At 43.0% G+C, this 17,581-nt stretch overlaps 1 protein-coding gene across 1 annotated transcript in view; it reads left to right on the top strand.

Annotated features, from left to right (window-relative positions):
- The window catches only part of ik (IK cytokine), a 48,037-nt gene that overhangs the window by 16,381 nt on the left and 14,075 nt on the right, over nt 1-17,581 (top strand). Inside the window, exons 8-15 of the mRNA XM_078231756.1 lie at nt 1,831-1,877; nt 2,954-3,117; nt 4,334-4,442; nt 6,188-6,233; nt 8,383-8,599; nt 13,937-13,955; nt 15,298-15,376; nt 16,845-16,925. Coding sequence (XP_078087882.1) covers nt 1,831-1,877; nt 2,954-3,117; nt 4,334-4,442; nt 6,188-6,233; nt 8,383-8,599; nt 13,937-13,955; nt 15,298-15,376; nt 16,845-16,925 — 762 coding nt within the window. The remainder of the gene's footprint in view (nt 1-1,830; nt 1,878-2,953; nt 3,118-4,333; nt 4,443-6,187; nt 6,234-8,382; nt 8,600-13,936; nt 13,956-15,297; nt 15,377-16,844; nt 16,926-17,581) is intronic.

Here is a 17,581-nt window from a genome sequence, read left to right as displayed (position 1 = left end):
CGACCACCGGAAACAAGAAAGGTTATTTGAGAGCAAAATAGTTGCTTTAATAAGTAGCTTCAGTCGATTAAATATAAACTGGGAGAAAAACACAAGTGGTTAAAGTCAGAGTTGATTAATGGAACTCATGACCACTTCATGTCACTGTATGTCAAGGAAAGCATGAGAAGCAGTGTGTAACATTGATCTGGTGTTTCTAAACCCCTTAATTGAAGAAATAGCAGTCACGGAAGGCAGATTATCGCAAGTTCAGCATTATATCAGATGAGAGTTAGGAATCATCTACGTAATTTTTAAAATAGGTGATTTTTAAATGAATAAGGAGTGATGGAATTCCAGGAATTTCAGTGGTGGACTTGTAAATGGACATCTTTTCTGTATTTTAACAGCAAGAAAACAAAAGAAGTGATTAAAGCCTTAAAAAGATAGCAGTTGACTTGAAACTAAGGATAAGCACAAAATGGAAACTGTTTTGTACCACGTGTCCACAAGGGAACATGTGAACAATATGCCAACGTTTCATGCCAATCAACACTTTCAGTGGCTAACTGGACAGGAGAAATTCAACGTGTCAGTCTGATCCTGCACCTGTAATTTTGTTTACTTTTTTAAAAATGTATTTGCATTTAACCAAACTGAAAGCTGCTTGATGCTCATTGACAGTTTAAAGAATCTGTTAATATTACACGGTGTGGAGATGCCGGCGTTGGACTGGGGTAAACACAGTAAGAAGTCTAACAACACCAGGTTAAAGTCCAACAGGTCTGTTCTGAAAGCTAGTGACTTTTGCTACCAAATAAACCTGTTGGACTTTAACCTGGTGTTGTAAGACTTCTTACTATATTACACGGCACAGTGGTTAGCACTGCTGTCTCACAGCAACAGGGACCTGGGTTCAATTCCCAGCTTGGGTCACTGTCTGTGTAGAGTCTGCACATTCTCCCCGTGTCTGCGTGGGTTTCCTCCGGGTGCTCTGGTTTCCTCCCACAGTCTGAAAGATGTGCGAGTTAGGTGGATTAACCTGAACAGGCAGCGGAGTGTGGTGACTAGGGGAATTTCACAGTAGCTTCATTGAAATTTTAATGTAAGCCTTACTTGTGACTAATAAATAAACTTTTTAAAAAACCAGCTGCATCACCAAAACCACATTGAGGGGAAAGGTTGAGTTAAAGCGTTAAATTACAAGAGACAAGTTGCATTCACTTGTATTCCTTCGAATATTGAGTAAGGGGTGAACTAAGTGGCCTGGTAAACAAGATTAAAGAATTTCATTAAATAGGTAAGTAGAGAGAAACCATTTCCTTTCGTGGGGGGGTCCGGAATAAGGGGCGTAACATTAAAATTTGGAGCTAGACCATTCAGGGCTGATGTCAGGAAGCACTTCTTCACACAAAGGGCAATGAAAATGTGGAATTATCTCAGTGGGTCAATTGAAAATTTCAAAATTGAGATTGATGGATTGATTGATGTGGAACCAAGGTGGTTTATTGTCGTTAAAATACAGATTTAACATGATATGATTGAATGGCGAAACAAGCTCGAGCAGCTGAATAGCTTCTCTCTGTTCCTGTGACACTACACACCAGGAGTTGTCTACGCTAATCACTCAGTGCTACATATAAGTTTTAGTTTCATAAATTTAGTTTGACCCAATCTGTTGTTGTGAGTGTGATCAGACGAGAGAGAGCTGGATTGCATTTGAATGTTATCAATAAGACCATTCAGTTGGAGCCAGTTTCATCTTTGTTTTTCAATGTGAAATGTTCCTTTCTGGGAATCGCCACTGAGAGCTTTCACTATGGGTGTTAATTTTTTTAAATTATTTTTCAGAAAAGATGAAGACCCAGAACACAAAATTGAATTCAAGACACGTTTAGGTAAGCAGCAATAGCTTCGGAAGCCTTGGCAATTGGGTTATTAGTGCTCCTGATCATTTCATAAATGATCCTGTGTCGTATTCAGTCTACTAGCCAGATCGTCAAGCTGGGTACTCCATAGCCCACTTTGCAGAATGTAGCCCAGGCTTCCTGGTTGTATTGCCAACAATATTAAATGGGGCAAAAAGAGTTCAATTATATCACTCGCTTAGAGACTAGACTTCGAATATAGAGGATGAAGCTCTGACTTAATTTGAGATGTTTAAGATGATTAGATAAGAGTGAATAGAATCTATTTCCTCAGGTGACTGTGTCGAGGACCAGGGAGCATAACCTTAAGATGAGAGTTCAAGGATGATGTCAGGAAGCATTTCTTTACGCAGGGGGTAGTGGCAATCTGGAACACTCTCTCCCCCCCACAAAGCCTTTGAGGCTGAGAGAAGTCGATAAAAATTTCAAAGCCTTGTTTGTTAGATTTTTGTTTGGCAAAGGTACTGAGGGATTTGGAACTAAAGGGTAGATGGGATTAAGAGACGGTTTGGCCTTGACCTAATTAAATGATGGAACTGGCTCAAGGCTGAGCAGCCGCCTCCTCTTCCTAATGGCAATCCATTCATTTTAATAGGTCACCATGAGTGTTACGATTGGAAACCCAGGCTGGTGCCTCAATAACAAACAGTCTGGGACAGTGAGTAAATTTAAGGAGGAGTTAGATTTTTAATTGGTAATGGGTTGAAGGGTTATAGGGAGAAGGCAGGAAAATGGGAATGAGAATCCTATCAGCCGTGATCGAATGGCAGAGCAGACTCGATGGGCTGAATGGCCTAATTCTGCTCCTATATCTTATGAACTTATGAACATACCTATCCACAGCAGACTCATGATGTTCCTTATACTGGTTATGTGCAGTAATGACCAAAGAATTGTCCCCATCACATTCGCTCTGTGTTTATTGTGGGCAGATGTCATTGTCTCAACGTTAAGGCAAGCAAAGGCAGTGTTTCAATCATGCTAGGAATTCAGTATGGTTCAATATCGATCTAACAACTCAGCCTTGATCTTCTGTTCCTTTCCAGGGCGTAACGCATACCGTATCCTGTTTAAAATTAAGCCCCAAGAGCGAAATGAGCTGTTTTTGCCAGGGCGCATGGCATATGTTGTGGATCTGGACGATGAATATGCAGACACCGATGTACCTACGACTCTAATCAGGAGCAAAGCTGACTGTCCCACCATGGAGGTGAAGATTAGCTGTGCAATAGGCAGTTTTTCTTTGTCTGGGCAGGCTTTAAAGGAGCCTCGAAACCTTGGGGGTTTTCCTTTAATGCTGGGCTTTGGGAGAGCGATGTGTCTGAATCATGCTATTGGGTTTATATCTGGCTCTTTGTCCCCTGTTGGCTGATGTGAAATCCAGAGACCCAGTTCTGAAAATGTAAGCAACAGAGACAGGATAGAACTGGTGCAGATGTATTCATAGAATTATTACAACGCGGGGGGGGCCATTTGGCCCATCATGTCAGCCTTGGCTCTTCGAATGAGCAACTCATCTAGTTCCATTTCCCTGCTATCTCTCCATAACCCTGAACATTTCTCCTTTCCAGATAACAGTCTAATTCCTGTTTCAATGCTTCAATTGAACCTGCCTCCACCACAATCTCAGGCAGTGCGTTGCAGACCCTGAACACCGGCTGTGTAAAAAGGATTTTCCTCCTATCTCTTTTACGAATTATTGTAAATCTGTGCCATCTCGTTCTTGATCCTTTTGCAAATGGGAACAATTTCGCCCTATCTGCACTGGTCAGACCCCACATGATTTTGATTACATCCATCAAATCTCCTCTCTGCCTTCTTTTCACCAAGGAAAGCAGACCTAACTTCTCAAACCTATCATCATAATTGAAGTTCCACATCCCTGGAACTAGTCCCGTGAATCGTTTTGATACTCTGTTTTAATGCCTGCCTAAAGTGTGGCGCCCAGAACTGGATGGAGGCTTGCACAAGCTGAGGCAGCTTGTGTAAGCACGAGATGTAATACTCAGCCAGCAACCTGTATATTTTCAACATAACCTCCTTGCTCTTGTACTCTAGATCCCTATTAATAAAGCCCAGAAGACTGTATGTATTTCTCCCCACCTGTCCTGCCACCTTCAATTATTTATGCAAACATGCACCCAGGTCCCTCTGCTCCTGCATCCATCATTGTTTATGCTGTTGTTCACTAAGGTCTCAGGTGCCTGAAAGGCCATTTTCAGCGCTGCATTTCCAGCAAGTTATAGTGCAGATTATATTTGAGCTGCATGGTTCAGGGAAACGTCTTAAAGATGCAGTCTGCAAGATGCCCTGCTGCAGCAAGATTTGAGCCCCATGGGATTGTGCACTATGTTGATTTTGGTTACTTTGTGCCATTGGCATCATTTATGTTACCCTGTCACGATCAATCTGTACTTCCTTCCCAGGCACAGACAACCTTGACCACGAATGACATTGTAATCAATAAACTGACTCAGATCCTGTCCTACCTGCGCCAGGGAACTCGGAACAAGAAGCTGAAAAAGAAGGATAAAGGTAACGCAAAAAGCCAGACATTGCTGGTAGGCTTTGAAAACCTCAACCTTTCTGAGCACTGCATTTCAGGAAAGATGTCAAAGCTTTATTCCATCTGGCGAGCAGTCAATAACTAGGGGTCATAGATTTAAAAACCTTGGCAAAAGATCGAGATGAGAAGGAATCTTTACACTGGGATCTGTCAGGATCTGGAGTGCTTTACCTGAAAAGGTGGTCGAAGCTAATTTGATGAATAATTTTAAAGGGAGTTGGGCAGTTGTTCGATGAATTGTAGGGTTTCAGATAAAAAGTGTGAGTGGGAGGCTGCACATGACTGATCTTTCAAACAATTAGCCCAGGTATGAAGGGCCCAGTGGTCTCCTGTGTTGGATGATTCTATGATTCTAATCACTGTTTCTGTAGCTACTGATTTAAAACTTGTCTCGCATTCGTTACAAAGCTTAACTTTAAGTGGCTGTTGGAAATTCAAACATCTTCGCTAAACTGAGAATGCAGCCTGAACTATGTTTTCATCTGACTTAATTTTTAAAAAGCTAACAAATAATAAGGAATAGTCGTAACCCACTCAGGCATTCGAGTCTGCTCTGTTATTCATTAAGATCATGGCTAATTTGATTGTGACCTTAACTCCTGTCATAACCCTTGCCCCCCCCTTGTCAATCAAAAATCTACCTAACTCGGCCTTGATTTACAAATTCCAACAACGGACGATCCTCGGAGAGGATCTCCTCTTCATCTTCATCTTAAATGGGAGGCTCCTTATTTGAAAATGTGCCCCTCAGTTCTAGATCTATCCACAGGATTTCATTTTTAAGATCGGTTCAGCTTGCTAACGAGGCTTTGAGCTTAACCTAATTGTATAGATTTTATTTTAACTCGCCTTATAAATATAAAGCATTTAAATTGGTTGTTTTTACACAGAAACATAGAAGATAGGAGCAGGAGGAGGCCATTTGGCCCTTCAAGTCTGCTCCGCCATTCACCTCAATCATGGCTGATCATCCAACTCATTAGCCTAATCCTGCTTTTTCCCCATAACCTTTGATCCCATTCGCCCCAAGTGCGATATCCAGCCACCTCTTGAATGCATTCAATGTTTTGGCATCAACCACTTCCTGTGGTAATGAATTCCACAGGCTCACCACTCTTTGGGTGAAGAAATGTCTCCTCACCTTCGTCCTAAATGGTCTGCCCTGTAACCTCAGACTGTGACCCCTGGTTCTGTTTTTAAAAAAGGAACAGTAATTTTTTTCTTCACATCTTGGTTATGAGACTTGTGACGTCCCCTGAGCTTCCTAATTTCGCTCAAAATGTAATCAGAAATAAAACAGGCAACAAGCAGTCCTTCACCATTGTGATTCTAGTTTAAAATGCATGCTGCAGACTCGGGGCACATCTATTTGAACAAAAAACAAAATTCTATCGCTGTGTGTTATTCACAGTACGAGAGGAATGGTTCAAGATATTCACACTCGCACACCATTACCATTTACTGAAACCCTGTAACAGCACTGAGTGATTAATATTCAGCTGCTGCAGGAAGACATAAACACACATGGTGTATTGAGCAGTTCAGCAGTGTAGAGACTTGGATCACATCCTAACCATATAGCTCAATAGCACAACTCATCCCGGATCAGTGCCATCTGAACCTCTGTTTTGAAGATGCAAAGGGGAAAATATTTCCAGAAGTCGTGACAGGGATTCGTCATTGATTTAATTTTCATCTTTCTTTCTTTTCTCAGGCAAATTGGGAGGTGATGAAAAGAGACCACCAGAGGCTGATATAAGGTACCTTTTTATTTTTGTTGTGGGGTGGGGGGGTGGGGAGTTGGTGAGGGAGAGATCCTTCTTGGCTGAAGGACTGATATGTTAAAAGTTCCCAGTGACTGACTGCACGTGTTGTCATTAGTTTAACAAGGTGATCAGTGTATGTTAAAAATAGTATATTTGTGAGCACAAGCCTGCAACAAGATGAGTGTGACTGTATTACCAAGCACTGCCACATGAAGGGAAAAAATCCATTTTATAATCCTCCTCATATCCTTAGGACATCCAAAGTCCTTTCAAACCACATCAAGAAATAAAAGATGTGCATTTCTATTGCACCTTTCACAACCTTAGATTGTCCAATGTGCTTTAGTCAATGAAGTGACTTCAAAGTATAGTTACTGTTTACTGTAGGAAACACGAGAGCCAACTTGCACACACACCGTTCCCACAAACGGCAGTGTGATAATGACCAGATAATTTGCTTTGTGACGTTGAATGAGGGATAAGGATTGGTTAGGACTCCAGGCAGAACTCTCAAATAAAAGCTGGAAATCTGAAATAAAAAGCAAAAATGCTGGAAAAACTCAAGAGGTCTGGCACCACCTGTAGAGTCAATGGTAGCCGTGACGGGGAGATGCCGGCGTTGGACTGGGGTGGGCAAAGCAAGAAGTCTCACAACACCGGGTTAAAGTCCAACAGGTTTATCTGGAGTCACCTGATGAAGGAGCAGCGCTTTAACCTGGTGTTGTGAGACTTCTTACGGCACCTGTGGAAACATCATTCATGTTTCGAGTCTGTAGGACTTCTTCAGAGTTCTGAAGAAGAGTCATGTCAGCTCAAACGTTAACTCTGTTTCTCTGTCTTCTTCAAAATTGATTTTTTTATGTCCATCTGAGCAGACTGACAGAGCCTCGTCGGTCTCATCTGAAATGCAGCAATCCCGGGAGTGCAGCAACTCCCTCAGTTATTGCATCAGCTTAAATTCTGTCCTTTATTCTCTGGATTGGGACTAAAACTCTCAATCTACTGATACTATGGTGAGAGTGCTTTCTGCTGAGTCAAGGCTGATACGATACCTTAATTTGGAACTGCAGTCACAGTTATGCAGGAAAGGAGCAAACAAAAAGAGCAATTCAATTTGTTTCATTGGTGTTGGCGAAAGGAAGAACAGGAGCCAAGAATACCAGGGGAACTTCCCTGTTCCTCTTTGAATGTCGGCATGGGATCTTTGGGCAGTGCCTCAGTTCAGCATCTCTGGAAAGGCGGCACCACTGACCAAATAATGATTTCACTTCTGTCTGGTTTGTGTGCTCCAGCCCGCCCAGTACTGTCCGTACAACTGTTGGCATAGGAACTGCTGGAGTTAAACCTTCAAATATGAGTTTTTTTATTTGCAACACTTGCTCTTTCTTTTTTAAAAAACTGAGGTTATTTTAAAAGATTTTCAGGTCAGGGTGAAGTTCAGAGGATGCATGGAGATCAGAATAATAGGTAAATCCTATGAGAAGTCACGGAGAAGAATGACAGTCAAGTAAATGCATTACATCCACTGTTTGCTAATGGTGCAAGTAGCTGTAACTGGGGAGCATCCAGTACTGACAGCACTAAAGTGTGATATGCAGACAGGCAGGAAATTGCTCATGAATAAATAGGAGAACGATATCTTAGAGCAAGTTGGAACTGAGTGCTTGTGGGTCCAGGACACAGAATCTTAACAATTCTGGCTAAAGCTAACTGAACCCTTTCTACTCGATTGTGGACAATCACGACAAACATCAATCCTGATGCTCTGTGAGGAATGCACTCGCCTCTGAGTTAAAGGGCAGATGTTCAAGTTCTGCTCCAGAGACTACCTCGAGACGATCAAGGCACACACTCCGAGTGCTGAGGGAGTGCAGCCCTGTTAAACCAAGATTTGTCTCTTCACTCGCGCGCTCTTCTCGCTCCCCGCCTCCCACCCCCTCTACCTCCTCTCTGTCCCCAGCTTCTGAGTGCTGAACCGTTTCTTTTCCCCACTCTCTGTCCCAAAGTTACGGCAGGACATTTTAGAAAATGTCATATATAATGATATATGACATTGTACCAATTTTTTTAAAGAGAAATTTACTTCACTTTTTACATAGCATTGTGAGTTGGTGCATGTTTACCGTTGAACATTTACTTCCAGCATCTTTGATGACATTGGTGACTATGTCCCGACAACTGCGAAGGTTGTTCGCGAAAAGGAGCGTGAAAAGTACCGTGAGAAGGAGAGAGAACGTGAGCGGGAACGGGAGAGGGAAAGAGAAAGGGAGAGAGAACGGGAACGAGAAAGGGAGAGAGAAAGGGACGAGGAGAAAAAGTCCAGACACAACTACTTCGAGAAACCAAGAGTGGACGATGAGGTAGGCTTGAATCTCTCGAATATGGGGTGGAGGGTGATGCATGCAGCAGTTTCGCACAACCGTAGGATTCACTGGTTCACGGGCTCCGAAGACTGCCCTTTCTGCGGCCTTGTGGAGTCCGTGGACCATGTCTATGTTGTGTGTCTTAGGCTGCACTCCCTTTGTTTTCCTAAAGAACCTTTTGTTGATGTTTTGTCTGCACTTCAGTCCCACGCTCCTGATCTACGGACACCCGGTGCGGAGAGGGGAGGGTCGGGATGGCGACCTCCTCGTGAACCTGCTCCTGGGCCTGGCGAAACGCGCCATTTACCGGTCCAGGCTGCGGGCGATCGAGGGGGCCGTCCATCCTGACTGTCTTCCCCTCTACCGCGGCTACGTTCGCGGCCAGGTGTCCCTGGAGAGGGAGCATGCGGTGTCCACGGGCGAGGTTGACGCTTTCCGCGCCCGCTGGGCACCGCAGGGGTTGGGGTGCATTATTGACCCTAATAATCACATTTTAATTTGATGTTTTTAAGTTTCCTTTGTACTTTGATTTCTGTTCGGGCTGTTCCCCCTCCTTTTTGGGGAGCTGCCCCTTTTACTTTGTCCTGATTTAATCTGAGTTTGTTTACTTGGTTTGCTTTGACCTAAAAAGAGGACAAGGTCCTAACTTTAGGCAGTGAAGCTTGTTGATGTGGTCCAATAGCTATTCATACCTTAGCTGTCTCTCCGTCCACGGCCAGCAACTGATCTAGTGGACCCTCCATGTGTTTCATAGAATCCGTACAGTACAGAAGGAGGCTATTCGGCCCATCAAGTCTGCGCTGACCACAATCCCACCCAGGTCCTATCCCCTTAACCCCACGTATTTACCCTACTATTCCCTCTGACATGATGGGCAACTTACCATGGCCAATCAACCTAACCCGCACATCTTTGGACTGTGGGAGGAAATCGGAGCACCCGGAGGAAACCCACGCGGACACAAGGAGAACATGCAAACTCCACACACACAGTGATCCGAGGCTGGAATTGAACCCGGGTCCCTGGCGCTCTGAGGCAACAGTGCTAACCACTGTGCCACCGTGCTGCCCTATTTCTGGGCCTTGATTCACTGTTTCTCAGGTGGGGGGGTTTGATCCTGTCAGACACCTGGCGCTTTTCCTTTTTAAAAAAAAATACAAGCCAGGGAAGGGAATGCTGTGAACAGTTGGGACTATATATTCACCCCAACCCTTTCCTCATGCAGAGATTGATGCCCCATCGTTACATCGTACAGCATGTTGGTTGTATTCCTAAGGGAAGGAACTATTGAGTGCCCTTGACAGAAACTTAATGACCAACTGTGTAATTTTTGTTACAGAGCTGTGATGAAGATGAATAGAATTTTGTCCATTTATCCTTCAAACACAAAAACATTCAGTAAAATCTGCAAAATAGTTTGAGTTTTTCCAAGAGCCATATCTATGTAACAAAATTTGAGGTCAAATTAATCATTTTAAAAGCAGCAGAGTTATGCCAAGAATCTATGAATTATGGATAGATTTGATTAAGCTGTAGCTACGTGTAAACGCAGTACAGTAAAGGACACTGTTAACCGGTAGGAAATGAATGGCCTCATTCTGAATGAAGGAATAAAACACAAGAATATAAAATGTTGACAACCTGCATCTGAACCGTGCTGGAACCAGTGCTCTTGCAAACCACATAACTGGGGAAGTAGAGAGGGCTCTAAACTATATAGAAATGGGGATGGTTCTGTGGAGGGGATCCATAGGCTTACAAATCAAAAGGATATGGCAGCATTACAAGGCAGCTATTTAGGTAATGTTACCCATGAGTGTGACAGAAAGAGGTAGAGTTTGCAATCATTAAAAAACAGCAGTAAATAGGACCATGGGGGGGAATGGTAAAAATTAATGGCCCTTTATTTAAATGCAAGTAGTATTTGGCACAAATAAATGAATTAATGGCACAAATTGAGGTTAGTGGCTGTGATCTTCTAGCCGTTACAGAGATATGGTCAAAGGGAGATCAAAGCTGGGAACTAAATATGTGACTTTTTGTAAGGGCAGGCAGGAAGGAAAGGATGGTGGGTGGGTTTATTAGTACGAGATGGAATAAGTACGATAGCAGTGAATGATCTCGGATCAGAAAATGGAGAATCCGTATGGGTGGAGGTAAAAAATAACAAGGGAAGAAGACAGGTGGGAGTGGTCTATAGGCCCCCTAATAGTAGCTATACTGTAGGATGGAGAATAACTCAGGAGATAATGAGGGCATGTAAAATAGGCAGTACATTAATCACGGGTGACTTTAAACTTCATTTAGATTGAGAAAATCAAATTGGCAGAGGTAGCCACGAGGAAGAATTCATAGAGTGTATTAGGGACAGTTTCCTATAACAATATGTTGTGGATCCAACCAAGGATCAGGCTATTTTGGAGCTGTTAATGTGTAACAAGGTAGGTTTAATAAACAGTCTCCGAGTAAAGACCCCCGAGGAACAGTGACCATAATGTGGTCGAATTTTGCATTCAGTTTGAAAGTGAGAAACTTGGGTCAGAAACACCTGTGCTGAACTTAAATCAGGGTAAATACATAGGAATGAGGGCGGAGTGGGCTGGGGTGGACTGGGAACGGAGGTTAGCAAGAAAGACGACTGATCAGCCATGGCAGACATTTACGAAAATAGATCATGACCCACAACAAAGATATATCCCAGTGAGGAAGAAGGATTCTAGGAAGGGGTTAAATCAACCACAGTGACACTGAGGTTAGCACTGTTGCCTCACAGCACCAGGGACCCAGGTTTGATTCTGGCCTTGGGTCACTGTCTGTGCGGAGTCTGCACCTTCTCCCCGTATCTTGGTGAGTTTCTTCCAGGTGCTCCAGTTTCCTCCCACAGTCCAAAGATATGCAAGTTAGGTGGATTGACCATGCTAAATAGCCCCTTAGTGTCCCAAGATGTGTAGGTTAGATGGACAGCCATGGTAAAATGCGCAGGGTTACAGGGATAGGGCAGGGGGATCGGCCCAGGTAGGGTGTTCTTTCGGAGAGTTGGTGCAGACTCGATGGGCCGAAAGGACTCCTGCACTGTAGGGGTTCTGTGGGGTGCAATGGCTGGAGGCTGGCCCACTGATGGTATCGGCGAAGCGGGGAGAACAGGCATTGGGGAACCACAGAAAATTGCAGTAGAATCTAAATAACAGTGGCCATGGGTAGAGATTTCAGGGTGAAGGCTGGTAGGTAGGAATGAGGCAGTGGACAGATTTGTAAATAAATTGTAAATTTGTAAATAAAGATGAATTTAAAAGAAAGAACCTGTGTTTATATAGCACCATTCCGAACCTCTTCCTCAAACAGCAGTGGGTGCTGGTCCAATTGTTAAGCTTAAGTCTGTGAGAGACAATTTTTTTATTGAGCAGGGATCTTGGCGGATATGGACCTAGGGCAGGTACATGGGGTTAGGCCACAGATCAACCATAATCTTATTGAATGGCGGAGTGGGCTTGAGGGGCTAAATGGCCTACTCCTGTTCCTATACCCCTAACCACAAGAGCTCTTAAAGTGCTTTACAGTGAATAAAGTACCTCTTCAATTGTAATCACTACTCTATGCATGGAACATGGCAACCTGTTTCCACACAACAAACTGTCTCAAACAGCAATGGGATAATCTGCCAGTTGTGCCAAGAGAGTAGGTTCTTCTGTAAATATCATCCAGCTGAGATCAGGGAGACACGGCCTCGATTTAAGGACAACACTTCTGATAGCAATATCAGGAGAGCTCTGCACTATCAGCCTAGAAACTTACAGGATGTGACAGGATAGATGTGGGTAGGATGTTTCCCCTGGCTGGTGAGTCTAGAACCAGTGGACGCAATCTCAGAATAAGGGACAGGCCATTTAGGACGGAGATGACGTATTTCTTCCCTCAGAAGGTGATGAATCTTTGGAATTTTCTACAGCAGAGGGTTGTGGAAGGTCACTGCACATGTTCATGGCATCAGTAGAGTTTTGGACACTAGTGACGTAAGAGATATGAGAACAGCGCAGGAAAGCGATGTTGAGGTAGATGGTCAGTCGGGATTAACTGAATAGTAGAGCAGGTTTGATGGGCCAAATGGCCTCCTCCTATGTTCCTTCCTTTACGGCTGAAGTCTCTGAAATTGATGTCTCTGGGTATAAAGAAGCAGAGTTTCCTGTGTTGTGCCAAACCGAAGGCATTAGGAGAGAAACAGATTGAAAGAAATTGACATCCCAAACTGAACTGGATCCAATAAATATGTATTTGAATCATAGAATCCCTACAGTGCAGAAGGAGGCCATTCGGACCATCAAGTCTGCACCGACCACAACCCCACCCAGGCTCTATCCTGTCACCCCACATATTTACCCTGCTAATCCTCTGACACTAGGGTCAATTTAGCGTGGCCAATGATCCTAACCCGCACATCTTTGGACTGTGGGAGGAAACCGGAGCACCCGGAGGAAACCACAGGGAGAATGTTCAAACTCCACATAGACAGTGACCGGAATCGAACCCGGGTCCCTGGCGCTGTGAGGCAGCAGTGCTAACCATGCCGCCTTGCTACTGCTGTTGAGAGTGTAGCAATTCTGAAAATAATGTCTGCATTGGGTTTATGTGAAGACCTCAGTATATGTATGGGTCCTGACATTGGCGTGACATTTCTGTTTAGGACTATTTTCCAAGTGTGGGTTCCTTATTTAATGTTTGCAATCCATCAAGATGCATCGAAATACAGGACCTAATTTGATGCCACTGTTATTTAGATCAGCTTCTGCCCAGGCATAGCAGGTTTTTAATTATCATTTTTAAAAATACTTTTCAGAGTCTTTACTAACAAAAAGTTTCAAAAATTGACTAACTTCAAAATATTTTGAGATTGCTTTTTAAAGAAAAAGAAAGCTGCAAAATAAAGATTGAAAGGGGCAAAGGTGATTTAATGTGTGATGCAGGTGGTCTGTTTGACTCAATGTTTAAAAAGTTTGAACAAAATTGTGCCCTTCTAGATTCATACAGTCACTGGAAGGTATACTTTGAACCATTGCTGTGATTTTCAGAGTAGCTTCATTGCATTGTTAATGAAAGCCTGCTTGTGACACTAATTTTAAAAAAATTATAAATGTGTTATTTTTCCTTCAAAGTGTCAGGCACTTGGGAATAAGAGAGCGAGAGCTTCTTACAAAATGATGTCTTTTCACTGTGTGTAGTTTAAATTGTGTTTTTTGAATCTGAAATTGTAGTTTGTTAGTTAGCATGCATGCAGTATGTCAGTAGTTATTATGAGTGTAATAATCCTAATTTGTTTCCATTTTCCTTTTCTTTAAATAGCCAGCAGAATTGGAGGCTGGTGAGTAGTTTTTTTTGGGGGGGGTGGTGGGGTTGAATTATCATTTCTGGTGTCTCTGGTTAATTCATATTTCGAGTAGAGCTCCGGGTCCTGGCTTGGCATTTCTCTCTCAATATTTTTCCCTACTACTTTCCCCTTATTATTTTGTCCTGTCGCACCTTTTCCATTATAGAATTCGTAGTTTAGAATCTTAGAATAGTGTAACACAGCAAGAGGCGCTTGTAAAGAGAACAAAGAAAATTACAGCACAGGAACAGGCCCTTTGGCCCTCCAAGCCTGCACCGACCATGCTGCCCGACTGAACTAAAACCCCTTACCCTTCCAGGGACAATATCCCTTATGCCCACCCTATGGCAAACAATGTTAACGTTTCAATCTTGTTGCAAATCATGTTCATTGTGGGTGTATTTTTTCCGCAATGTGAGTTAGCAATATAATTATCTAATTCATTTAATATTTTGTAAAATTGCCCCAGCAGCACTGAGATTTTTTTAGCATTTGATAGTACACACAGGATTCTTTTCACCAACCTTTGGGTTCACATCCAACTGCACCTGATCATAGAATGAATGTCTCCTCTGTGTGCTCACCGTTTGCACTCTTTGCAACGTGAATTTTAGCAAGTTTGATTCAGGCCACTGTGGCCTTGTAAGCACAGCAGCAAATTGTTCAGCAGGAGTGAGAGTGTAATGGTGATGTCGCCGGGCACACATCCTGAAGCCCGGACTAGTTGGAGAATGTGAGCTCAGATCCTTCTCCACTACAATAGATGGAGAATTTGAACTTGCTATTTTTCAAATTCCTTGTCTTGGTAGAAGTTATCATGAAGCTGACGGTTTGTTGTAGAAATCCAGCTGATTTGGGGAAAGAAAGCTCTTCTCCTTACCCTGTTCTAGTTTATATGTGACCTCTGACCCACTCTAACTTGCTTCATTCTTAACTACCCCTTGAAGTGACATCTCAGTTGAAAAAGGCCCATCACAATCTTCTCAGATCAATGAGAGATGGGTCATTAAATGCCAGTCTTGTCAGTGTGTCTTGAGAATGAACAAATAAAATATGTTGGCTGCTCAGAGAGAGACAGTTGGGTAACTGGAAAAGTGTCTTCTTGGAGTAGTAGGGGCTACTACTGGTGATGGGAAGGCAGGCACCCTTCCAACCTGGGGATTGCGACATATTGTGGGGTCAATGTAAAAGCAGTATTACTCCTCATCTCGCCCGTGCTATACCTTGATGCCAATGGAGACTGCCTGAAAATTGAAACATGTTCCATTTCCAGCGCTCTTTCCTTTGCCCTAATGTATTATGACTTGACTAATGAGTCTTTTTTGGTTTCACACAGGTCCTGGCTCAGCAAAGGATCTGATTAAATCAATCAATGAGAAGTTTGCAGGAGCTGGAGGATGGCAGGGGGCTGAATCATATCTTTTCTGTGCAACGGGAGCCCGTGTTTACACAGCTTGAAATTAAATAATGTTAAGGAAGACCTACTTGAGGGATAGGTGTTGGCCAGGACACTGAGGAGAAGTCAGTCCCCTGTTCGCTGACAAATTTGTGTCATCGGGTATCTTTAACCAGAAAGGGTATAGAAGCCTCAGTTCTAATAGCCCATTTGAAAGGTAGCACTTCCACCAGCCCAGTGCTTTCTCAGTACTGCACTGGGAGTCTGTCAACCTGGCTTATGTACTCCAAGTCTCTGGAGTGAGCCAAAAGATACAAGAATACGCTTATTAATTTCAAATTCCTCTGTGTTAATCTAGCAACAGTGTTGTCAGAATAGCTCACAATGTGTTAATTTAGCAAGGTGACCACAAAACCATTATCGATTGTCATTAAAAATCCCATCTAGTTCACTAATGTCCTTTTAGGTCAAATTTCCATGACATGCCAAAGATGCTGTTCCTCCAGTTTCTGTTGAGCTTCACAGGAACAGTGTGAGGCTGAGGACAGTGGGATTGGGATGGAGAATGACCAATGACTGGAAGCTCAGGGTCATGCCCAGCGTCTGAATAGAGGTGACCAGCTAAACGGTTATCCAATCTCCCCAGTGGAGAGAAGACCACATTACGCATAGCAAATACAGTATACAAAGAGGGCCAAATCTTTGCTGTTTCACCCTGATGCAGTGTTTGGTATTTTCACTCAGCTGTTTCTGCATCTTCCCCAAGCTACTGAACCGTAGAAGCTCATTGCGAGAAGAACATCAGACAGTGTGCATAACTTATTCTGTACCTTGTATTTGGAGCTGCACCGGTCACCAAGACGCTGACCTTAACACAGGAAAGATCAACATATGGAATGAATTTCTGGATAGTGTAACTGGAAACTGGAAGTGATTTAAGAAGCAGTTACATAGAAAATAGAAGCAGGAGTAGGCCTTTCAAGCCTGCTCCACCATTCATTTTGATCATATTCAGTATCAAAGCAAATTACTGCGGATGCTGGAATCTGAAACCAAAAGAGAAAATGCTGGAAAATCTCAGCAGGTCTGGCAGCATCTGTAAGGAGAGAAAAGAGCTGCCGTTTCGCGCCCACCCCCCTTCCCCAATATCCCTAGATCCCTTTAGTTAAATGCTTTGGTTTGAATAGAGATGGCCAGAGATTATTTCTGAATGAAAAAAGCTGGAATGTGCTGAATGGTCTTTCTCATTTCCATCTTGATTGAACAATGGGCTAGCGGTGATTTCCAACTTATTAATACCTAAAGAAATAGATTGGTGAAATTATGGAACGTGAAAGTAGTTTTTCTTTTAAATTTTTATTTAAAATAAACTATGCTCTGCCTAAGATAAATGGTTTAGTTCTTTCCCTGTAGAGTATCACTGTTCAGTATCTGGCCTCCTTAGGAATACAAGTGGCAGCATCAGTGTTTCCTTAACTGAGTTTCAAGACAAAGAGACAAGAAGAGAAGAAACGTCTTGGAGACTTCTTTGGAACATCTGACAGCTATGCAGAGTGTTACCCAGCCACGTAAGTGTTGGAAATCCCTGACCTAAAAGTATAGACCAGAGATGCTTCAAATTCTGGAGGAAACGTCTTCATGTGCAACACCAAATAACAATGCATCAATAGTTTTAATAGAAAGAGCAAGAAACTGTTTCTGCTGGCAGGTGGGTTGGTAATCAAATGTACCATCGTTAAGATTATTGGCATAAGAACCAGAGGGACAACAGGAAATGTTTTTACAATGAGGCTTATTGTCCTCTGGAATGTACTACCTGAAAGATGGTAGACATAGATTCAGTAATAAGTTTCAAAAGGAAATGAATCAAATACTTACAGGGGAAAATTGCAAGGCTATGAGCAAAGAACAGGGGGTAGTGGGATAAACTGGACAGCTCTTTCAAAGAGCCAGTAGACATTGACGGCCAGACCAGCCCCTTCCTTAATTGTGAAATCTGATGAGTGCAAACCAGCCTGATAAATCAAAAATGGGATAAATTTATCAAATGATGTGCAGTGCATGCAGTGTCACCTGTATTTTGTTGAACACCCCTTCACTGGACCATGTAAGAAGTCTCACAACACCAGGTTAACGTCCAACAGGTTTATTTGGAATCACGAGCTTTGAGTGCTGCTCCTTCATCAGGTGTTGTGAAACTTCTTACTATGCCCACCCCAGTCCA

This window comes from Mustelus asterias, chromosome 16, assembly GCF_964213995.1.
Source record: "Mustelus asterias chromosome 16, sMusAst1.hap1.1, whole genome shotgun sequence".
Taxonomy (NCBI): Eukaryota; Metazoa; Chordata; class Chondrichthyes; order Carcharhiniformes; family Triakidae; genus Mustelus; species Mustelus asterias.
The sequence above is the reverse complement of the archived record's forward strand: the minus strand, read 5'-3'. Positions and strand labels throughout refer to the sequence as shown.